This window comes from Tenrec ecaudatus, chromosome 6, assembly GCF_050624435.1.
Source record: "Tenrec ecaudatus isolate mTenEca1 chromosome 6, mTenEca1.hap1, whole genome shotgun sequence".
Taxonomy (NCBI): Eukaryota; Metazoa; Chordata; class Mammalia; order Afrosoricida; family Tenrecidae; genus Tenrec; species Tenrec ecaudatus.
This window is the reverse complement of record NC_134535.1, coordinates 6327439-6350856: the sequence shown is the minus strand read 5'-3', so window position 1 is coordinate 6350856 and position 23418 is coordinate 6327439. Positions and strand designations below refer to the sequence as shown.

General features: G+C 56.0%; 1 protein-coding gene across 1 annotated transcript; it reads left to right on the top strand.

The window, feature by feature from the left end:
* Nucleotides 1–1143: 1143 nt before the first annotated feature.
* SAMM50 (SAMM50 sorting and assembly machinery component) lies at nucleotides 1144–22760 on the top strand. Its single transcript, XM_075553515.1, has 15 exons — nucleotides 1144–1255; nucleotides 8892–9002; nucleotides 10069–10170; nucleotides 11102–11189; nucleotides 11530–11636; nucleotides 12088–12218; nucleotides 12347–12434; nucleotides 12842–12970; nucleotides 13532–13603; nucleotides 14322–14408; nucleotides 15781–15851; nucleotides 17879–17946; nucleotides 19882–20028; nucleotides 20363–20504; nucleotides 22584–22760. The coding sequence occupies exons 1-15, from the start codon at nucleotides 1235–1237 to the stop codon at nucleotides 22627–22629; spliced, it is 1410 nt and encodes a 469-aa protein (XP_075409630.1). The 5' UTR covers nucleotides 1144–1234; the 3' UTR covers nucleotides 22630–22760.
* The last annotated feature ends 658 nt before the right edge of the window (nucleotides 22761–23418 follow it).

Genomic DNA, 23418 nt, shown 5'->3' with positions numbered 1-23418 from the left:
GGTTTATATCTTCATTCCTTCAGGGGCTGTGAGCTCCCAGGCTCCACTGCTTATGCAAGAGACCCTCCTTGCCTCCTTCCTGATTAGAATGCCTTTATTATTAAGTTTAAAGAGAATTTGTACTGCAAAGGAGCGTGCTGTTACATTTTGGATTTTTAACAAACCAAATGCCCATGGAAGCAGCGGTTACGAGATCAAAGGACACATCCCATTGGGTCCGTCTGCTGCACAAGACCGCTTTAACGTGTTGAACAGCAAGGCTGTGACTTCGAGGGCTAAGCTGCCTCTGACCCAAGCCATGGTGTTTTCAGTTGCCTCGTAGGCATGTGAAAGCGGGGTACTGGATCGGCAAGACGGAAGGAAAACGGGTGCATTTGAACTATGGTGCTGGTGGAGAATACTGAAAAGTGCTAGAAACAAACCCATCTGTCTTGGAAGAAGTACAGCCAGAATGCTCTTTGGAGGCAAGGTTGGCTAGACTCCCCCCACCCCCCCCCCCACCCCCCGCCTATGTACTTTGGACGTGTTGCCCGAAGAGACCAGTCCCCGGGGAAACTCATCATGCTCGGTCAAGTGGAGGGGCAGCGAAAAGGGGCAAGGTCCTTGACAAGATGGACCGACCCAGGGGCTGCGACAATGGACTCGGATGTAAGAACAAGTGTGAGGACGCGCAGTGTGTCCCTCGTTTGTGCAACGGGTTGCTAGGAGTTGGAACGCGAGGGACAATCCCCAAATAAGAACGAATCTTAAATTCTGTGATCTTTCTAGCATTTGGAATGAACAGCAGGCTCTTTCACCCCCTCTACCAAAATAGACACCAAGCACCCAACCACCTTCACAGCCCCTAAGTGTCCTGCGCTGCTCCAGGTGACGACTTGCCGACCCGCAGTCCGACCCCGGTGTCCTGCCAGCCGCGCCTCCAGGCTCCGGGCTCCCTGCCGGACCGCAACGCGGATTCGAAATCCAGCTGCCAATAGCGCCACAGGCGTCGTTGGACGCTCTGCGCACGCGCATCTCTCAACAGCAGGACTTCCGGCGCTCGTATCAATACGTCTGTCACAGGCTCGTCGGGACCAATGAGCGGCGGCGCCTTGGACGCGGGGGCGGGGCGGAGGCGGGGCCTCATCGTAGATTCCGGTGCGCCGCGGCCTGAGGCTTGTGGGAGCGGCCTCCGCGGGCCCGCCCACTGCCCTCGCTCGCCTAGTGGTCTGAGGGTCGGCGGCCGGAGGGAAGCATGGGGACGGTTCACGCCCGGGTAAGAGGCCCAATGACCCTGGGCTGTGTGGCTCGAGGGGGGCGGGCCTACGGGCAGACGCTCCCGGGGCTGTGCGCGGGCGTCCCTGGTGAGGAGTGGCGGGGCCCGCGGAAGACGCGGCCGCGCCAAAAAGATCGCTTCGGGGCCGCGGGTGGCTGACCTGAGCAGCCGGAAACGGATGCTCCGAGGCTGGACGAGACTGGCTCAGCCAAGGTCACTCAGCGCGTCGGTGGCCTCGAGTTAGGTTGCGCGAGCCCCAAGTCTTGGGGCAGCGTGTGCAAAGTTCTTGTACCCAAGGACTTGTCTTCGCTCCCCACTGGTCACCTTCTCCAGCCCGGCCGAGGCTGTGGTCACTTGGACATCACTTGGACTACCGGTCTGGGACCGATCACGTCCTTCGAAAGGGGGCGTCGCCATGGGACTGCCCTCGCCGGGCGTGGGGAGAACGAACAGACCCGGTGCATAGAAAGTGCTTAATTAAGGACTCCCTTTCAGCCTTTCCAATCCTTCAACCCCCAATCCGCAGGAGAAAGGCCTGGCGATCTGCGCCTGATAAAAATGAGAAACAAACTCACTGCCATCAAGTCCAGTCCCTCTCGACCCCTAGCGATCCTACCTGGGCAGTTCTGTTCCACTACGAGAGTGGAGAAACCCCCCCCCCCCAACAGCACCCAGCAAGGACTTTGATGCCCCCCCCCCTTACTAACTGCCAACCAGAAGTTGCGGTGACTGAGGGTGGAGGAATGAAAGTCACCTTGCATGAGCTTCAGAGAGTGTCTGCCTCTGTCCTCCTGATGCTCAGCGCTGCCATGTTTCTCTGGCCCTCCGCAGTGTGACCATCCCTGTTCGGTTGCCAAATACCTCCTCCAGAATTTCTAGTACACCCCTCAAACTGTTGCCAGCAATTGGACTAACGCTCTCATTATTCGAATCAGGCAAGCCGGCTGACTGCCCCCTGCCCCTTCTGGGCATCGCTGTGTTGTGCTGACCCCTCCCCAGCAGAGTAAGCGGATCCTCCTTTTGAACGCCCTTCAAGCCGTTGCCCACTTCAGCCTTTTCCTCTTGTCCCCTTCTTTTAGATGGGCTAGGAGTGGTTGTGCTTTGGGCTGCAAGGTCAGCAGTTAGAAACCTCCAGCTGCTCCTAGGGAGCAGGATGAGGCTGTCTGCTCCTTGTAAGAGTTCCAGTCTGGGAAAAACTCAGGGGCAGTTGGACCTTGCCCCATGGGGTCTCCGTAAGGTGGAATGGACTTGGTGGCAGTGGGTTTGGTGTTTGGTTTGGTCCGCTCTCTCGCACGTTTCCTCTGCTGCCATTTGTTTTTGGCCATGTTTTTTCATTCTGTCTGCTCTTTCTCCTACTCAGTTTCTCATTTCCTACTTTGCTTCTCCGATGCAAGCATCTCATTTGGCTTGGATCCATTGTAGCATTTTGGGCAAAGTAAAGTCCTAGTCTTAAAGGAATGCTTTAGCTCCTATCCGGAGCCCTAGTGGCTGCTAACCACCCAAGGTCAGCAGTTCGAAAACACCAGCCCTCCTCAGAGAAAGAGGAGCCTTTCTACTCCTGGAAAGAGTTAAACAGTCTCAGAAACCCTCAGGGCCAGTTCCACCCTGTCCTCTGGGGTCACTGTGAGTTGGCATTGATTCGATGGCAGAGTTTTGATTTGGTCCTAAAAGTGCTGTCCTTTGATGAATATGTTGTCTCCCCCAGTGGTCCTTAATTTGACCTTCGGGCCCCACCAGCCACTGTTTCTCGATCATTTTCATAGTAAGGAACATTTTGGATTTGCCGTCAAGTAAGTTCTTATGGAGTGCTGGTGGTGATGTGGGGGATGCGGTGGACGCCAAACCCTAGGTCAGCTGTTAAACCACTTGCCGCTCTGTGGGAGAAAGATCAGACTGCCCGCCCCGAAGATGACCGCCTGAAAAGCTCTGCGAAGGGCCCCTGAGTCCGCATCACCTCGAAGGGCCCTGAGTCAACATCACCTCGAAGGGCCCTGAGTCCGCGTTACCTCGAAGGGCCCCTGAGTCCGTGTCACCTCGAAGGGCCCCTGAGTCCGCGTCACCTCGAAGGGCCCCTGAGTCTGTGTCACCTCGAATGGCCCCTGAGTCCACATCACCTCGGTGGCAGGAGGACCTAGGACTCGTGCACACGTGAAGCACAGGCTCCTCCTGGCAAGTGGACTCAGTGTCATCCGACTGTCAACAGGGACAGACCTGGTGCTGGCGCTTGTTCCCTGTGCACACTTTGAGAAGGCAACACGCCTCCAGATTCCTCACTCGCCGCACCTGACGCTGGTCTGAGAGGCTAAAAAAAAGGAGAAAAGTAAAACTGAGTGACACATAAGTCCATTCCAAATATAGGAAGGAAGGAAAAATAGTTCAGTGACAAGATATTGACCATTAATATCTGTTTTGCATTTTTAAAAAATTTTACATTTAATTCATGCCCCTGTCACTTTAAAAATGCTGTTCATGACTTGGGTCAAAGTCACCTTAATCCCCAAAGTGGCATCTTTGCTTCTGAGCACTTTGAAGAGGTGGCTCGCAGTAGATTTGCCCAAGGCGCTCTCTTGGGCTTCCTGGCTGCTGCTGCCATGGCACTGATCGTGGGTCAAGGAAAACGAAATCCTGGGCGATTCTAATGAAGTCCGTCCGTCATCTTTGGTCTTCATCAGTAAGTGCTTCGAGTACTTTTGGCTTTCAGCAAGCAAGCTTGTGTCACACGCATGCCGCTGTCTGCTCCTGACGCTGCAGTCTTTGTATCATGAAGTGTCTCAGATGATGTGCTCAAAATGCAGACTGAAGTTTAAGTGTGGTCCGAGAATACAACCCCAATGCACACCTTTCCTGGTTTTAAACAACTTTATTGGAATGGAGTCTATGTACACGTATCCATGAGCACAGTGAAGTGCCCTGGACTTTTTCCCAATGTTATCCCTGGTTTGTTATGACCCACACAGTTAGAACACAGCATTATCCTGGTATTCTCTGCTTCCAGCCAGAATCCAGTGTCAACCGTGACAGCCCTTGCAGACCTCTCTGGCTCTAGCTTGATAGTGCCCTGTCAGTGTGATAGTGCCTGGTCATGTCTGTGTTTCTAATTATTTTCTATAAAGTTTTCACATGTGTGTTATTTGTGGCATTGGTCAATGATTTCTACATCCTGTTGGGCCATTCTTCTGAATGGGCACAGAATACTACATTAGGCAGGGTTCTCTAGAGAAAAAAAACCGAGACACTAATAATTTTGTATATATTTATATAGATAACATAAGAAATCAACAGTTAACTAATCTATAAAGCAGTACAAATGACTCAGTGGAACTCACTCCCGTGAAACAGCTACCGTGTTTCTCCGAAAGTAAGACATCCCCGGAAAATAAGACCTACTTACAGTTTTGCCTCTTGCTGAAATATAAGGCATCCCCTCCAAAATAAGACCTCCCTGAAAATAAGTCCACCCCACCCCCCGAAACTACTGGACTCTGGACCGTAGTGGCTGGCGCCTCCGCACAGCTCACTGTTGGCCAAGTGCAGCCTGACCAGACAAGAAATGCGAGGTCTCTTTAAATAGAACAATAATAAATGTGTACTGTATTCTTCATGGAAAAATAAGATATCCCCTGAAAATAAGACCTAGCGCATCTTTGGGAGCAAAAACTAACATAAGACACTGTCTTATTTTGGGGAAATGGTATTACACCAGCAGTCCTTCAATTCTTGCGGGCTGCGGGGTAGTCCTCCATGGAGCAGTTCAGGCTCTCCGGCCACAGGCAGCAAACAGCAAGCAGGTCACCAACAGTCAGCCAGATGACAGGATCCGACAGTCCCCAGCTCATGAGATGTACATTCCAGTAGTATGGCGAAGCAGGTCTTGAAGGAACCTCAAGTTACAGCGACACAGTCCACGGGTTAGGTGTCCCACAGGGAGTGTAGCTTGCAAGTGGAGGCACAGAACAAGCAAGGCCGCTGCACACTGGTCCGATGACCAAAGAGCAAGAGCGAAAGAGGTGGGGCTTGTGGAGCCATTTATCCTCCGCCCTTCAACTAATCTCACCATGTTCATTGGCCATGTTGGCACACCAAACCTACCTATCAAAAATACCCAGATTTCTTGGCTTAGAGAGAATTAAGCGGCCCCAGCATTGCAGCTGTGTGTTGAAGCATCTCAGTTGGTCTATCTATACCAGCGGCTGGAGTCTGGTTGTTTGCCAGTGCCTCAGTGCAGCTTGCGGGTCTTTCTTCAGTATCATTGGTTTGTGGCCGTACACCATCTCTTGACACGGTTGAGCCTCAGCCAGTTCTTGTTGTTACAGTAACTCTGTCCCTTCCAGCATAGTTTGACGCATCCTGCTGTGTTCATCGTTTTGCCCATAGAAGCCTTCAGCGTGACAGCTCGAGGCTTGGGTTTTTCTTGCTTTTGCTTGAGCTAGGCTGCGTGTGTTCCTCCCTGCTTCTGGTGTCCAAGGTCTGTGCCCATCTCATTAAGATACTTGGTCAGCATGGCCTTGTTTTCATGGTCACGAGGTAACTCAGTCTGCACTCACGTTAGTTAGTTTGCAGTTCGTCGGCCTGTGCGCAATCTACCGTATATGTATATACTTGTGTATAAGCCGAGTTTTCTAGCACAAAAAATGTGCTGAAAAACTGGGTTTCGGCTTATACACAGTCAGTGGTACCCCAGTGAGGTGTAACATCTCGCTGGCACCCCCTCCCCCAGGTAATGGGATGAGCGCCTGTTATCTCGTGGGTGATTGCCGTTCCTCCGCTGTTCATTCAAAGTCCCGCTGACACTGCAGGGCTTTGAATGTTTACTCACATCTAACCAATCAGAGCTGTCCTATGATGTGGATGGCTCCAATTCGCAGAGGCACCCGTAGTGATTCACTTACGCTGGCAGCTGAACTGGTAAGGATGTGTCTGTGGCTGCGCTTCCTCTTTCCCCTCTGGTCTCTGTGTTAATTCACATCCTGCATCCCCCGCCCACATGGACTCCCCCCCACTCCTCCCGGCTAACATCGTTGGTGGGGGGGATGGCATTACCATGAAAGTCCTTTTTCAAAGTCTTATTTTTTATCCTATTAGAAATGGATATTCTTGAACCAAAACAGAAACGCCGGTCATATGAGGCTGGTTTCAAAATGAAGGTTGTGTCAAGAGCAGAAGAGAGCAATAACAGTATTGCAAGTGGGGAATTGTGTGTTGACGAAAAGCAAATGAGGGAGTGGCAGAAAATGAAGGCTGACTTGGAACAGATTCCAAAAGCTAAAAAAGCTCGTGGTTTAACGTCTTTTTTATGGGGCTCTAGAGAGTGAATTGCACAAATGGGTTATGGAGTGTCGTCAAAATGTTTACTGCGTAACATGCATGGGAATCCACATACGTGCTCTACAAATGGCTAAGGATGACAAATATAAAGCACCAGGCATTGAAAAATTTGCTGCATCCGCAGGATGATGTGCCCGCTTCGTGAATAGATTTGGCCTATGTTTGAGACAAAGAACAAAGATTTCCCAGAAATTGCCACAAGACCTTGAAGGAAAAATTACTATGTCATTCCAGTCGTTTATTATAAAACAGAAGGATTTATAATTATGACCGGGCAGATATTGGGAATATGGATGAAACTGCCATGACTTTTGATCTTCCAAGCAACAGAACTGTGGCAAGTTTAGGAGAAAAAAAACATTTTTCTCAAAACCACAGGAAATGGAAAAAAACACACTTTACAGTTGTTCTATCATGTTTGGCTAATGGAACTAAGCTGCGTCCTGTCATTATTTTTAAAAGAAAGACCTTGCCTAAAAAGATAAATTTCCCACCAAGAATTACTGTGCATGCACATGTTAAAGGCTGGATGGATGCAGACAGAACAAAAAAATTGCTGGAAGAAATTTGGAACCGACGACCAGGAGCAGCCTTAAAGAAAAAGCCACCGTTACATGTTTCCACCTATCAGATAACATAAAAAATTTGGCAAAATCTAGTAAACTTACTTTAACCGTTATTCCAGGTGGGCTTACATCTGTACTGCAGCCTCTGGATGTATCTTTGAATAAGCCTTTTAAAGACCATGTGTGAAGGATGTGGCATGAATGGATGTCATCTGGTTAAGCCCAACTAACAAAAGGAGGAAATCTCATGAAGCCTGACATAGAGTTAATAGCAAAGTGGGTTCAAGATGCATGGGAAGACATGGTGCGGCGTGCCTTCCAGAAATGTAGTATTAGTAATGCTACGGATGGCAGTGAAGACTGTGCTTTGTATGAAAATGACAGCAGTGATGGTGATAACGGCGATCTCAGTGAGGACAGCGTCTGTGATGACCTCACACCAGCTGAAGCTCTGCAGTGGGATATGGATGATGATGAGGAATCCAGTTTTGAAAGATTTTAACTCTTTACATTTTAGCTTGGTTGCTGATTGAGCTCAGGGAATAGTACTCTTAAAGTATCAAATGATACCTTATTGTTTTTGTTGAACGTATTCCATTTACTGTGTGCTGTTTTACTAATGTTAAATGACTTGTCCTTTTATTTATGTTTTTTATTTAAAATAAATATTTAAATACATTACCCCACTGATGTCTCAATTTTTAGTAATTTTATTATTTTCATTTGTTTTGATTATTGAAACTCACCAATAGCTTCTGCTTCCACCCTGGCTTATACTCAAGTCAATCAGTTTTTCTGGTTTCCCAGGTAATAATTAGGTTCCTCGGCTTATACTCTGGTCGGCTTATATTCGAGTATATACGGTAGGTCTTTATAGGAGCCAGCTGCATGGGAGAGTTGGTATTAGAATCATCTGTATTAGAATCATCTCTTCAGCTCTCTCTTTTTTCTTTCATTTTTTAATATTAATATAATATTTGCACGGTTATGATTCTGTCTCCTTGGAAGTCCTAGTCTCGGAGGAGATGCTTCTGCTCCCAGGCCCTTTCCTCCGAGCGGCTCAGCCCTTAGGAGTGTGCAAACACACCCTTGGGAAAGGAGGGAGACTTTCCCATTGCTGGGCCCGGACCCAGGGCACTTCCATAGCAACGGTACAGCAGGGTTTGTGCCTTGGTTTTCCTCACCCCTGATAAATGGCTTTATTTTTAAATGATTTCTTTCCTTTAAACAGGCCTTGAGACAGGTGTGCAGAATAGATTAGCACATGGCCTTTCACAGCTAATTAATGGTGTCTGAGTTAATGATGCCGTGATTCAGTCAGTGAATACTGATAGCTTTGCCACCCATCTCATACGTTAGCAGCAGCAGCTTAACAGCTGCCCTGCGTCCAACTGCTGGCCTGCCCCTACCCACTGACCACATGCCACCACAGGCCGCCTCCTGCGACCTACCCACCTACCGACCAGCCACTATCTGCCGTTGCACAGCCGAGATTGTATGGCAGCTGCCAACCGTGAGCATCTGCCAGTGAGGCGTGCCGGGTCGAGAGGCTGTGTGACACGGCGCCTGTCCCTGGGCTGGGCTGAGAGTCCTCGTGGACTGGCAGGGCTGCAGTGGCGGCATGGGAGGCCACTACTATTGCCTGGACAGGCAGTGAGGAATGCAAGCACCGAATTTCCTGGCACGGCGGCTCTTTGTGGAGTGGCTTTGCTGAGCTGTGCTTCCATCCCGTCTCCTGTCCCCAGAGCCTGGAGCCTCTCCCCGTGGGTGGGCCTGATTTTGGAGCCTTAGGAGAAGAGGCGGAATTTGTGGAAGTTGAACCTGAATCGAAGCAGGAGATCCTCGAGAACAAAGATGTGAGTATCTTCTTGGTTCCTGGAGGCTCTGCCTCGGTGCTCTGCAGGTGGACCTGCCTCTGCACTCTAAATGGAGACGGGATGGGGCGGGGAGTAGCCAAAGTCCTTCGTGGCTCCAGAGAAGGAGCCTTATCATTGGTGGGGGGTGTGCTTAGGCGAGCTTGCTTCTGTGTGTGTGTTACCACTGGACAACATGAGCAAATGTGCACACCTCCCAGACTGGTGGCGGCGGGGGGTGGGGTGTGGCACACAATGCCCTCCCCCTGAGCTGGCCTGTTGCACCTGAAGAAAGGTAGGCACACCGATGCCTTCTTTAAGCACGCTCCTGTCCATATGCATGCCTGCTCCCCTGTGATTTATATTGACCAACTCCACTCATGGGGAACCAGCCCTGCTCCTTCCCACCACCACCACCTGAGTCTGATGCTGCCTTGTACAACCCGAGGGGCCTGATAGCTCAGTGGTACGTGCTTAGACGCCAACGGAGAGGTCAGCGATTTGACCCTCCCAGCCTTCCCTACAGGAGAAAGAGGAGGCTCCCGTAAAGTAACCCTTTAGGGGCAGGTCCCCTCTGTCCTCCCTGTGTGTGAGGCTACACACCATCTGATAGTTCCAGTGCAGCGTAAGCCCTGGGTGGGCAGGTTCTGCAATGTCCAGCGCAGGCCCTGTCTCCTGGGGTATCAGTCACCACATGGAGGGAGGGAGGGAGTGGTGGGTGGGTCCCCCCCTGGTTAGGCCACTTGTGTGAAGGGGCATTCCCTGCAGTGAGGGCCAGGCCCCTGTAGAAGCAGCTTGCTGGTGCAGTGTGTGCAGAGTCCCTGGAAGCACGGTGGGTGAGGTGGGGCATGAGGACGTCATTCACAGGCAGTGTGGCACGAGCAAGGCCCATCACAGTGGCCGGGGGTAGGTGTACAGTAGTGATGGGAAACACGTCCAGGGTAAAGAGTGGGCCCTGAGGCGTGAGAGGAAGAAGAGGAATTGAGGCGTCTTTCCCAGGCCTGCCCCCTTGCTCCCCGCCTCTGCCTGCGTCTGGGCTCGTGGTCAATGCCCGCCCCTCTGTCTATAGGTGGTGGTTCAGCACGTCCACTTCGACGGACTTGGAAGGACAAAAGATGACATTATCATATATGAAATTGGAGATGTTTTTAAGGCTAAGAACCTCATCGATGTAAGTATCAACCCTGCGTGACTGCTTTTCCAGCCCCTCTGAGGAGCCCGCAGGTCTAGTCTCCCTGTCTTCCCTACACCTGGCTCACCGTCCAGAGCCTTATCTTCCCCCCAGGGAGTTGAACCTTCAGCCTTGTCTCCTGCCCCTGGCCCATCTGTTGGCCTGGCGCGCTCCATCAGGGCCTCCCCGACCCTGCACATGGGGAGCACAGTGTGTGTGTGTGTGATCTGTCTGTCCCCTCCCTGCTGCTTGGCTCTCCCCACTGCCCCTCTGCTGAATGTAGCACCCACTCTCTTGCCTCGATCACCTCCATCTCCTGTTCTGTGGACACCTGCCCTCGGAAGCCCAGTGAGCATGCCGGGTCAAAGGTCACCGGCTGTCTTCCCGCTACTCTCGGTTCTCACTCCACCTGACCTTCACCAAGTGTGTGGTGCTGTCCCCGCTCCCCGTTAAAGGGTGGCGGTGTTTTTGTCCTAGGAGATTGAAGTCTATTATAAACCACACTCTGACTCCCTGCTGGTTTGGCATGGTACCGGCTGCAGAGGGAGGCTTGGCGAGGCAGCGGCGTGAAGCCCTGGGCCCGGGCGAGGTCACGGCGCACCGGCTTTGGTTTGATTGGGCTTTCTCTGACTGTAGCCAGAGTTTCCTTCAGGTAGACGTGTCTGTACTTGAATTATGTGGCGGGGAAGGATGTCTCTGCCCCCTTCATTGTGGGCATCAGACATTCCTGGGCAGGCTCTTCCCATTGAGCACAGGCTGAGAGGTGGGGTCTCCCAGCACGCACAGAAATCACAGCACTGCAGGCGCTCCCGGCCTCTCCTGGTGCCGCAGGAGTGCCTCAGAGGCTCTGTCTGTGCCAGTGGCCTGCTTACCTTCCCGTGTCTGTGAGCAGCATCTCACCAGAACGACTCTGCCCCGTCCCCTCTCGCAGGTCATGCGGAAGTCTCACGAAGCACGTGAGAAACTGCTTCGCCTGGGGATTTTCAGACAGGTGGATGTGCTGATCGACACGTGTCAAGGTGTGTAAGGTCCGTAGGCCCCTTGAGGTCCCTGCTCCAGCTTCCTGGGCAACAGAACGGCTCTCTGGGGAGTGGCTGGGTGTTTCTGTTGGGCTGTGGGGGGCCATGGACGTGCTGCCTGCCATGTCACTGGCCCACAGCAGACCTCTAAGGACAGGGTCCCCAAAGAGAGGGCCAGGCTGCGTCCACTTGGGGACATACACCCACTGGTGTCTGTGTCAGAGCGCTGACGGCAGACAACGCCCTGTGGTACAGCAGCCTCTGTGCGGCTACCTGGGGCAGCTCAAGGAAGGGGCTGTCACCCAAATCTCGTCTCTACTCCTGTGCTCTGTCCATGCAGGTGACGATGCCCTGCCCAATGGCTTAGATGTGACATTTGAAGTGACTGAGTTGAGGAGACTGACGGGCAGTTACAACACCATGGTCGGGAACAACGAAGGCAGCATGGTACGGTGTTGGGCCTTTCCTCGGGGCGGCCGCAGGCCCCTGGACTGGCACGTGGCTGTATGTTATTTGTGATGTCCCTGTGTGAGGGCGCGGTGGATACCCTGGAGGATAGCTACGCTCTACCCTGGGGGTCGGCAGCCGCAAACTGGGGTTACCTGGAGGCAGTGTCAACGGGAAGCAGGAACGTGGGCCCTTAGGAGACGGGCCAGCCGGCCAGCTATCATCTCTTGGCTGGTTTCTCGCCACTCGCAGCCTCGTTCGGTTGTGCTGGCTGGCAGGGCAGAGGGGCGTCTCAGAGGGAAATTGTCTGAGCTTCCCTAAGCCCTTGGTGGGGCTGTGGGAACTTGAGGGGACCTTACGGTTGGCAGAGGGAGGCATAGTCCGGCCGACTCCTGTGCCTGCTGCCGCTGGCCCTTCCCGCTGCCCACTGCTGCCTACCTGTGCCTCCCAGGTCCTCGGCCTCAAGCTCCCCAATCTCCTCGGCCGTGCTGAAAAGATGACTTTTCAGTTTTCCTACGGAACCAAAGAAACGTCCTACGGCCTGTCCTTCTTCAAGCCACAACCCGGAAACTTCGACCGAAAGTAGGAAGCCCCCCAGTGCGTTGAGCTCAGGGGCCTGGCCCGGCTCCTCAGGGATGAGCCGCTGTGTGGAGGGTGGGTTCGGCCTGGCCCCCGGGCCAGCCTTTCCAGCTCACCTCGTTGCCTCCTAGCTTCTCCGTGAATGTGTACAAGGTGACCGGGCAGTTCCCGTGGAGCTCGCTCCGAGAGACCGACCGGGGCCTGTCGGCCGAGTACAGTGTGAGTACTGCTTGGCTCCTTCCCCCTCAGGGTGCTGGGGGTGGAGGACACCCAGGGCCTGGCTCAGAAAGGCCACTGGACGACAGCCATCTCCACCTGGCCCGGAGGGGACCAAGTGTCAGTGCCTTGAGCGAGGACTGGTGGGCATGTCAAAGCAGTGTAGCCGTCTTGACCCTCATGGAGGCTGACAGCAGGAATGGACACCTGATGGTCACAGAGCTGCACGTAGCGCTCAGCTAGGTGGCCGTCGGCCTCTGCTACAGGCCTGTCTCAGCAGGCGATGCTTCCTGGGTTGAACAGCCCAGCCTGCCTCTCCTGCCTTCCTGCCCTCCCTTGAACCCACTGCTCCTTCGAGAGCACCTGGTTCCCTAAGTGGCCGTGGCCCCCGCCCCTCCTTGTGCTCGCAGTTCCCCATCTGGAAGACGAGCCACACCGTGAAGTGGGAAGGCGTGTGGCGGGAGCTGGGCTGCCTCTCGAGAACGGCCTCCTTCGCCGTCCGGAAGGAAAGTGGACATTCGCTCAAATCCTCACTCTCGGTGAGCCCTCTGCTGCTGCAGGCGCACAGAGGCGCTCTGTGTTCTGGTGCAGCGTGCTTGGGGCCGGTGCAGGGGGGATGTCAGGTCCTGGGCCCTCTGCGCAGCCGCCGCTTGGTGCGTGCGCTAGCCCTGCTGTCAACGGGACGCGCCCTGGCCGACCAAGGGCCCGGGCTGTGCTCAAGGACAGGCTCAAGTGGGCCGTGACTGCGCTGTTGAAAGCAGTGGCTGGCAGGGTCCTGTTGTGCATTTGTGACCTGTCTTGCGTGGGTTTCCCCTGAATATCATCTGTGGAATTAGAAGAGATGAATTTGAGAGCTAACGGTGGAATAAAGCTCCAGCCTCAAAGTTGGCTGACGACACCAAGTTGGGGTGACAGGTCCCTGAGGGGTGGCCCTGTGGAGGTGTCTGCTCTCACCTAATTAATGTTAATTCCTCCCACTCTGGGGACCTTCATTCCCTCGGGGATAAAATCAGGCCAGGGGTTTTATCGGTCTTCCCGGCCGGCTGGGGGTGAACTGCTCGCTAGGGGAATGGCAGGGCCCTGAAACCAGTGTCTTTCAGCACACGATGGTCATTGACTCCCGGAACTCGTCCATCCTGCCACGGAGAGGGGCACTGCTAAAAATTAACCAGGTAGCATTTGCATTCCTACCACCTGTGCGGGGCAGGCGGCAGCCAGGCTTTTGGCGGGGGAAGAAGGGTCTGTGGGCATGGGTGCCCTAGAGGCAGGGCTTTCCTGGGATGCCCATTCTTGCCATTGTGAAGGGCTCCCACCCCTGCAGCTCCGTCTTCCCACCCACAGAAGTGAGTGGGCAGGGGGGCCACTTAGCAGGCCTGGGGAGCTTTGTGGTTGAGCATGTGTGGCACTGGAGCTCAGTAGTGGGCAGAGCCCCTGGTCTCTGCTGGAACAGCAGCCCAGCAGGAGAGGAGTGGAAACCATCTTGGTGTGAGGAGGGGCTGCTGAGCCTCATGGTCTCACTCCAGCAGCTGCTTACCATCCAGCCACTGTCACCGTATAGGGTGGCCCCCAGGTGACATCCGCCCCCATCACAGCGCTTTCTGTGAAATGTCCCCCCAGACTGGGCTGGGGCCAGTGTGGGTTCTATCCTGGGTCGCTCCAGTAGCCAATCTTGTCTCTGGGGATCACTGGCTGTAGTCGGTCAGCATCTTTGGGAGAGCTTTGACCTCTCTCCATGCCAGCCCTGTGGTACTTTCTAGAGCAATTAGAACGTAGCTTCTAGCAGACACGACTACTCTGTCTCCTAGGTTAGGGTTCAGCCCCCCAGTTAGATGACTGGTGGCTGCAGGTGCTGTGCTTGCTCTCACCGTGGCCCCGGACTTGCTCCCGCAGGAACTGGCGGGCTACACCGGAGGTGATGTGAGTTTCCTGAAGGAGGACTTTGAACTTCAGCTGAACAAGCAGCTGGCGCTGGATTCAGTGAGTGTGGGGACCCCGACAGACGAGCCTGTGTCTTTACCCCTCCCTGCATGACAGTCTTCCTGCTGAATCTCTGAGCAGCAAGGCGGGGGCCCGAGGCTCTGTCCTCAGCCCTTTCAAAGGGAGTATGCAGCGGGAGGGGGCTGGCATTGACCCCCTGTGCAGACCACCTTCAATCGTCAACTCCCGTGGAACCAGGAACAAGTGCCACCACGCACCTTCTGGGCCCTCCGTGTCCCCTTCTCTCCTCGGAGTCTCCACAGGAGGGCTCCCAGGATGGGTGGAGCGTGGTATCTCAATTGACTCTGGAAATGCGGGAGTGGCAGGGTTCTGATTTAGTCAGTGGAGCCCAGGCTGAGAGACCCCGGGCTTATTCCCCAAGTCTTGCCAGCACATGGGTGAGTGGAGAGCCGGCCTTCTATCCCATGGCTGCCACCAGTGTCCTCCTCGACCTTCAACTTGAGGATGGGAGGGTGGTCCAGCCATGATTTCTGGGGCCTTGTTATGAAAACCTTAGCTGCTTCCCCTGCGCAGCTGTTGGCTCCCTGCAGGTTGGCTTGGGTCTCTGACTTCTACCTGGCCCAGTGGGAGACCCCCCACAACCCCCTTCCGCACTCCCTGTGTGAGCCATCCACCCACCCACCCGTCAACCAGCCGTCCATCGTAGAATTGGTTACTGGGGGGAATGGAGCAAAGTCAATGGCCATCTGAGGGGCCCTGATGACACTGTGGGTTGGGCATTGGGCACTCCAACCCCACCATCGGCTCTGGGGTCGGTGTGAGTGGAAGTGGGTGAGAGCCTCACGAAACCCAAGGGGTGCAGGACTAGAACACCTACTGCAGCCTGTGCACGGGCTGAAAGCAAGCCCTGGCCATTGTAGAGGGTGCCTGGAGTCGGGGAGCGGGGTGCAGGGACAGAGGCCTGGAGTCGGGGAGCAGGGGAGGGGCAGTTTGAGCCAAACGGGGGGAGAGGCTGCTGGACCAGGAGCAGAGTGGGGAGGGCGGTGGAGGTAAAGACTGGGCACCCCAGTGTAGGTGGGCCCCTCTCCAGGGGCTGGCCTGTCGGGCCTTGCTTCTCAGTGACTCAGGACCCACCACGGGTTGGAGCATGCTGGGTGCCGCAGGTTCATCATGGGCTGTGACCCCTCAGCAGCTCACCTCCAGGCCCGGCGACTTGCTCGGTGCGTCTCTGAGGACGGGAGTTGGCGCATTTTGAAAGTAGTCACAGGACCCTCAGGTCTGGCCCGTGGCCTGCAGGAAGGACCCTGCGCTCCTGCAGAGAGGCTGGCCCCAGCCCAGGGCCGGAACGTGCTGCGCCCCTGGCACGACAGGGACACCAGATGGGACAGCTGATGGTTTCTCCTCCCCACAGGTCATCTCGGCCTCGCTCTGGGGTGGGATGTTGGTGCCCATGGGTGAGAAGCCATCGAGTATAGCCGACCGGTGAGTAAGGGACGGGGGTGGAAAGGTGGTGGTGGTGTTAGGAGTCTCAAGGAGTGGCTGCAGAGTTCGGGTTGCCGGCCGTTGGGGGAGTGCGAGCCCCTGCTCATTGCACTGGCTGCTTGTGTCCGGCAGGGTTCTCCAGAGAAAGGAAACCAGGGCATATATGCACACATCAAAGGATAGGTTTATACAGCGAGAAGGAGTATGACGCTAATTAGTCCACACAGATGTACTGAGGGCTCCGTTCAGCTCTTTTTTGGGAAAATTAATATACTCAGGGTCCTTCAACTCATGAGGGCTGCCAGTCCAAGGTCAAGAAGGTAGACCAGGAGGCTTCCCCCAGGTGAAGCAGCAGAGTATGCCTGCAGGCAGCAGGGAGCAGGGTTGGGCAGCACTCATCAGTAGCACAGGAGCTTAGGGAAGCAGGCCCATGGGATCTGGAACTCAAGCACAAGACCCACCTGCCTCAGGCTCAAGCAGGGTGCACGGTGATCGAAGGAGCCTCAAGCTCTAGCAACAGGGCCACAGGTTGGCTTGGCCCACAGGTAGCGCAGCATACCGGTCCGATCCCCAAGGAGGAAGAGAGACAGGATGCCAGTGCTGAAGGTATTTATTTATCTCAGTCGCCCTCCAATCAAACTTTGGACTTGGTTGAACCCCGCTCACAGGTTCCTATGGAGGCCTAGTTGGCACAGTAACCCGGTTATCACACTATTACGGTTAGTGCCGCTGAGTCAGTTCCACGCACAGCCTCCCTGTGCACAACAGGGCGAGACACTGCGTGGGCCTGCGCCAGCACCACTGTTATCCAGCCCAGGGATGCAGCCACGGCAGTCCCCCTCACCAGGGGCCTTCCTTTCTTCCCCGCAGACTCGCCCTCATTGACACAGACTTCTGTCTGTGTCACTTCTGAGCCGACCCCGACGTTGGCCGTTTCTGAGGTTTCCATGAGTCCCCCTGGGAGGAGTGACTTTGGAATAATCATTTGCTCTGAGGAGCCTGCACCTACCCTGTCCGCTATCTCCTCTGAGGTCAGGGGCAGCCGGCAGGTGCCAGCAGCTCAGTCAGTCTGAATCGATGCTCTTCCTCTGGGCCAGGTCGGGTTCTCCAGAGCCGCAAAACCATAAACACTCGTGTGTGTTTCTGTGCAGAAAGGGGTTTCTCTCGAGTAATGGCTCACACAGGTGCAGACAGGGAAGCCCAGTCAGGCTTCTTCCGACTTGTGGAAGCTGATGGACAGGAAGCAGAGGCAGCGGGGTCACAGGCTGGCGGCTGCAGAGGGGGAAGAATCCACCGTCCATAGTCTGCTGACAGCTCCTGGGAACAGCAGGCGATGCAACAGGAGATGGAGGAACCAGACTCAAGATCCAGCTCCGACAGCAGGCGGAGGACCAGAGAATCTGACTCAGCTCAGTCTCTCTGTGTCTCAGACAGAAAGCTCATGACACCAAGGAGGTGCCATCAGGAGTCAACCCAACTGAGAGCTTGTGCTCCGCTCCTGCCCTTACCCAGGCGTGCCCAGTTGGCATAATCCCCCATAATCCTTGTTCAGCCAGAGCCAGGGAGAGCTGATGCTGCAGCCCAGGAAGGAGCAGAAGAGGAGCTGGAACTTGAGAAGAATGTTACTGTGTTTTCTGATTAAAACTCGATTGTCGAACATAGGAAACAAAACAGAACCCACATGTGAAATACCCGCAGTACTAATATGATCTGCTTCCTGCCTGGTCCCGCCTCCCCTTTTTATCCTGTTGGGATCTGTCTCGTCAGTCTGGCTCTGGCTCTGGCTGCATCAGCGCGCTGGGGGCCATCTGGAGAATTCACACGGTGCCCACGCCTGCCTGCTCCTTCCCCGAGCTGCTTTCTTTGCCGTATTTCCCACCTCCCAGCCCACCTGAGTGAAGCACCGGGATAAGATACCCGTGACCCCCCTTCCCCTGTGAACGCAGCTCTCAGAGCACCGGGGTGGCTGACTCGGAGCCCTAGCTCCCCACCCGCCATGACTCCCCTGACCCTTTGTTTCCGTCTAGGTTCTACCTGGGCGGCCCGACCAGCGTCCGTGGCTTCAGCATGCACAGCATCGGGCCTCAGAGTGAAGGTCTGTCAGCCCCTAAGCCTCAGCCCTCCCACCTCTCTCCCCCATAGCTGGGAGCGTGCCTGCCGCTCCTGGGATGAACTCCCGGTTCCTCACTGTGCAGTTAGTTAGCACACCACAGCCAGGGAACTGCAGACGATTCAGAAAGGATGCCGGCAGCCAGTGGTCGCTGTCCTGGCCCAGCCCTCTGCTCTCGGCTCCTCCTGGCCTCTCGGCCACTGGCTTCCCAGACTCGGGGTTGCTTGTTTTGCTCACCTGCAGGGTTTTTTTCCCCCATCTTTCCCTGTAAACATGAATCGAGTGTGCATTTATGAGTATATCTGTCAACTCACTGACGTGTGTGTCAGAGACTTAAAACCACGTCGTAAGCCCTGGCACTGGCAGCTAGGTCTGCGAGGCGTGCAGTTTGACCCCACCAGCCACTGCAGGAGAAGATGGGACTCTACTTCCGTGGAGACTTACAGCCCCAGACACGCACGGGGCAGGCAGGTCGCCCCGGCCTAGCGAGTCGCCGTGAGTCGGCATCGACTCCAGCAGAGAGTGGGTCTGGGTTTTCTGGTAGATGTGTATTGCTAAAACCAGGTTGTACATTTAGGACATTCAGACTGTTTTCCTTTGCTCATGATTGTAAACCCACATGAGTGAGTGTCCTCTGGTGGTGTCCATCTACAAGGCAAACCTTTCTAGATGGTTCTAGACGGGCACTTGATCCCAGGGCTTTGATGCTTTCCAAGCTCTGTGTTGTCGGGGGAGCTGAGTTCTGTTCCCGCCCGGAAGTAGGGAAGGTGGGCTCCTGGGAGCTGGCGGGACTGATGTCTACCTCACAAGGCAGGGGCTGGGAGGCGACCTTGACGCAAAGGTCTGGAGGTAAATTCCCAGCCCTTCCCTCCATGGCACCACCAGAGATAGAGGCAGACTTTAGCGAGGAGGCAGGGAAGCAGGCCACCGCGTTCTCGGCCCCGGGTGCAGAGGGACACAGACTGCACCCGCAGCGTCCCAAGGTGTGAGAATAAGTGTGAGACGTGGTGGGCACGTGGACAGGAGGACACTGGCCGCTCGCACGGCTGTGGGATGTGGCGCAGGGCTGCCGGCACATTGAAGCACAGGCTGATGGCACAGTGCGCTGATGGGTTTAAACCGTTGAATTGCGTGGTCCCTGAATTGAATGTCCATCAAAATGTTACAACTCTTATAGAGGAAAACTTTCCCAGAAGGAAAAAAGACAGTTATTTGCAAAAAACAGTAAAATGAGGGCAGTCAGCCTGGGTCTCCGCCATTCTTAGCTGGTCCATCTCCGCAGTCAGTTGGTGGGCAGCTGGCAGCAACCTGAGTGCCCAGCCCTCCCTGCCTGGTGCTGCTGCACAGAAAGGCCACAAGGGGGCAGCTTTGCAGACATGCATCTTCCCTCCTTTAGGGAAGATAGGTTGTGTGCCAGAACCAGGGCGGGTGCTCTCCTTTCCTTGCCTTCTCATTCCTGGAAGGAATGTGGCCAGCTCCTTAGTTGATGAAGAAAGGGCAAATTCTGGGAAGGGAAAAAGCAAAGTTGACCTCCTGCTGTAGGTCCTCTGGAGACACTGAACGTTTCTTTAGAGAGCGAGGCTGAAGGGTAGCGGGTGCCCCGCCTCTGTCTCTAGAGGGTTGGGCGGGGTGCTTTACCAGGATTATTGCACAGCCAACTGTGAAGGACTCTCGGCAGCTCTTCTTTCTTGCCCTCAGCCTAGTGGCGTGGGATGCTAGCGGGAGGCCAACAGAGAAGGGCTTTTCCAGGAGCGCGGTGCTAGCAATGTCAGTCGGCCCAGCTTCCAGGGGAAGGTTGTGTGTGTCCGTGAGCTTGTCCAAGGCAGGCTGGGGCCCACGCCATGCCCCTTGGGACCAGGGTGCCATCCTTTCGCGTTGTCGCCATCCTTGATCTGACTCTGTGTCCCTGTTGTGTGCCAGGTGACTATCTGGGCGGTGAGGCCTACTGGGCTGGCGGCCTACACCTCTACACCCCGCTGCCCTTCCGGCCGGGCCAAGGTGGTTTCGGGGAGCTGTTCAGGACCCACTTCTTCCTCAATGCGGGCAACCTCTGCAACCTCAACTACGGTAATGCCCGGTCTTGAGCTGGAGGGCAGTGCCTTCCTGGACGCCGTCCCTGTAGAGCCAGGCTCCTGGGTCCCCTGCCACTGCAGAGAAGACCCCAGCAAGCCATGCCTGGGCCTCTGTGGGGTTCTGTCCTGCGGGGTCCAGCTGGTGGGCGGGAATGGGGGTGGGGCAGGCAGAAGCCATGGAATGTGCCAGAGCCCAAGGACTTGGAAGTGTAGCTGGTCCCAGGGCCTGTCTGCATCTGTCCTGGGCACTCATGCTCAGTGCAGCCCTGTGTAGATGGTGCGGCCAGCCTGGCCCTGTGGGACACCACCTTCCGCCCTTCTCTCCCCAGGAGAGGGCCCCAAGGCCCACATCCGCAAGCTGGCCGAGTGTATCCGCTGGTCCTACGGCGCCGGCATCGTCCTCCGCCTGGGCAACATCGCCCGCCTGGAGCTGAATTACTGCATCCCCATGGGCGTCCAGGGGGGCGACAGGTCAGTGCTTCCTACCCACTTCCAATACTTGGTTCTGTTGGGCAGGTGTGTTTTCTATCTGTGGCCCTCAGGGAGCCACAGAATGGAAGTCCGGGTGTGTGTGTACCTTCAGTGTGTTTTCTCCTGCCAGCGTGGAAGGAGAAGTGTCCTGGGCTTACACATGTGCACAGGCCACATGGACGCGCACGCGCACACACACACGGCTTGTGCTCGTCCCCTCTACGGCCGGGGGCCTCCAGAGCTGCACCAGCGGGCCGACAGTTGCCCCTGAGCCCTGCAGCCCAGGCCCAGACCTGGGGCGAGTTGGGCACCCCTCCCAGGGCGGAGGCCTGTGTGCACAGTCAGCTTTGTCTGTCCCTTGCCGCACTCACTGTGGCCTACTCTTCAGGGTGAGACTGGCAGCACAGCACTCCAGTGACAGTGGAGTGCCTAGCATCCTGGTGGCAGGCTGCTCACTGGACAGCCCATCCTGCTTCTTGGTCCATTCTCCCCCCACCCCCCAGAGGTGCCTACACTGTGCCAGGCCTTGGCGCCCCTGCAAACAGGAGCCTGGCCTCCCAGCTTCCCAGCAGGTGGCCTTGCGCATAGGTGGTGCTTTCCAGCCCAGGGCAGATGGAGGCCTGAAGGCCTGTGTCAAGTGTCTCACACGGTCCCCCCAGTGCTGCCCATGGGGGGAGAGCCTGAGGCCCCCTGTCTCCCCGGGGACAGGACTGCCTGCTGAGTGTGAGTGTCGAGGTGGCTCTGACATGAGATGAGCACAGGGCACAAGGAGTGGGCAGCCCGGTGACTCCAAGGACAGGCGCAGACGGGACTTGTGCAGGGCCCTGGCCTTCTCTCAGCCTGGATCTCCCCCGAGTCCGGGCTGACAGGCTGGCCCCACTAGTAGTCAGTCGGAATGACAGTGGGGTGAATCTTCAATGCATTTTCATTCAAAGAACTTGGGGGGTGTTCACTCACCCATCACTTTCTGGTGGGTTCTCCCCATGCTGGTCATTGAGGCCGTGGGTGCACCACAGTACCCAGTTCACCCTCCCACTGCTGACCAGTCATAGCCCCGACTCGGCCATCTAACCAGGTAGTCAAACTTCCCCTACGGTTTCCCAGACCGCTGCATCGCATCTCTCTCCTCTCAAGAACCAGCTGGTTGGTAGCCAAGTGCGTTACCCACGGCGCCACCAGGGTCCTGAGTTCCCTCTAGAAGCCCTGAAACAGTGGTGAGCCGAGTGCCCTCCCTGCTGTTGCGTTGGACCAGGGGTACATCTGGGCTCAGGCCTGCTGCCCTTTGCCTGTGCTGCAGTACCGGGAGTGGCCACTGGGGGCCGGTGTGCTCCAGGAAGTTAGGCAGCTCACCTCACTTGGGGACGTTTGTGCATCAATGTCACAATGTCCTGAGCTGGGCGCCCTTCTGAGAGGCCTTGACCGCTGCTCCTGGCACACGCAGACCCTCATGGGAAGATTTCCCCCATTGGGATAAGTCGCCTGCTTGGCACCCTGGATGGTCGTAATGAGCTGCCCCGTGTGTGGTGCCCTGGGGGGCTGCTCTCCTCTCCGTGACCCCCAGACGTAGAAAGACCATGTTTACAGGTGACACTGCCAGCAGCCTGTCTTCATGGTGGTTTCAGCCGCCAGCAAGGTGGGGACACTCGCTGTCGGTCATCCACGGCCCCTATGTGGCGTCTTGGCTCTGACTCACTCTGTCTGCTTCGTCCTCGGAGCTGCCAGCCACGGCCTAGGTGTGGCCTGTCAGGCCCAGATCCAGACTGCCTCGGTCTCCAGGACTCCTGCAGACCGCACGCTGGCTCAGCACCTTGCAGACCTGCCCGAGGTGGCGCCCGACAGGCCACTCCCGAGAGTTGCAGATAGACCAGGGTTCGCCCCGTCCCTCGCTGAGCGGCCTGCTGTCTTTCCCGAAGTTGCCAAAGTGGCTCCTTGCCGTGGTGGTGTCCCCACAGAGGCTTCTCCTGGGTCTTGGTGGCATTCTCCCTGGGAAGCAGACAGTGGGGCGGGGTCAGCACCGGTTTGGGGTTCTGGAAGTGGGTGGGGACCGAGCAGATGCCTCACACCATGTTTCTGTTGTAGGATATGTGACGGCGTCCAGTTTGGAGCCGGGATCCGGTTCCTGTAGCTGCAGCCCAGCAGCACCCTTCTTTGGGGAGACCCCTGGGTACTGACTGCCTTCTCAGAAGACTGCACACTGGGGTGCTGCGCCCCAACTGTGGCCTGGGAACCACGCCAATAAATTGTACAGAGCCATCAGACGCTGTGCACCCTGGCTTCCTGAGGACCGTGTCCCCCACAGATGTCAGACAGCCTTGTCCTCCCGCCCCTCCTCGAACCCCATGCCCGCTGCAGGGCTGAAGCCAGCAGGGCTGCTGGCAGTGATCTCCATTCCCACCTCAGTGCCCCATGTTCTTAGGGCTGTAGGTGATGCATCCCTGACCGTCTCCCTTGTCCCTCCTTGCCAGCATCCCCATGTGCTCAGCAGGGCCATGGGGCCTGAGGAGAGGGGGCGCCCAGAGGTGACTGCTGGACACCAGACTGAGTGCGTCTTTGCAGTGCATAAGAGGTGTGAGCGTGCTGATCCCACCTTGTCCCCGAGGGGCACGTGGCAGCCGTCTGGAGTGGCAGCACACTCGTCCCTGAAGCCACACATTGGTCATCTTCCGTCTCAGGGTGAGCAGTTGGGCTGAGTCCTCTCACAGGCTGCAGGGGAGACCCGGCCCCTGTCTTGCCCACCTTCTAGAGGCCACACCCATCTGGAACCCCCGTGGTTTTGGTGGGATGCACATTGGACCACGAGCCAGAAGGTCAGTAGTCCAAACTCACCGGCTGCTCATGGGGGGAAGATGAGCCTGACTGCCCCCAGAGAGGGTGACAGCTTCAGCTTCAGGAACCCACGGAGAAGGGGGCAGAG

What these genes read in the sequence shown, in the direction of transcription:
- SAMM50 (XM_075553515.1), top strand. Translation starts at nt 1,235, where the DNA reads ATGGGGACGGTTCACGCCCGG. An exon ending in CGCTCAAATCCTCACTCTCG is followed by an intron (nt 12,971 to 13,531) that starts GTGAGCCCTCTG and finishes AGTGTCTTTCAG; the next exon opens with CACACGATGGTCATTGACTC. An exon ending in CATCGGGCCTCAGAGTGAAG is followed by an intron (nt 17,947 to 19,881) that starts GTCTGTCAGCCC and finishes GTTGTGTGCCAG; the next exon opens with GTGACTATCTGGGCGGTGAG.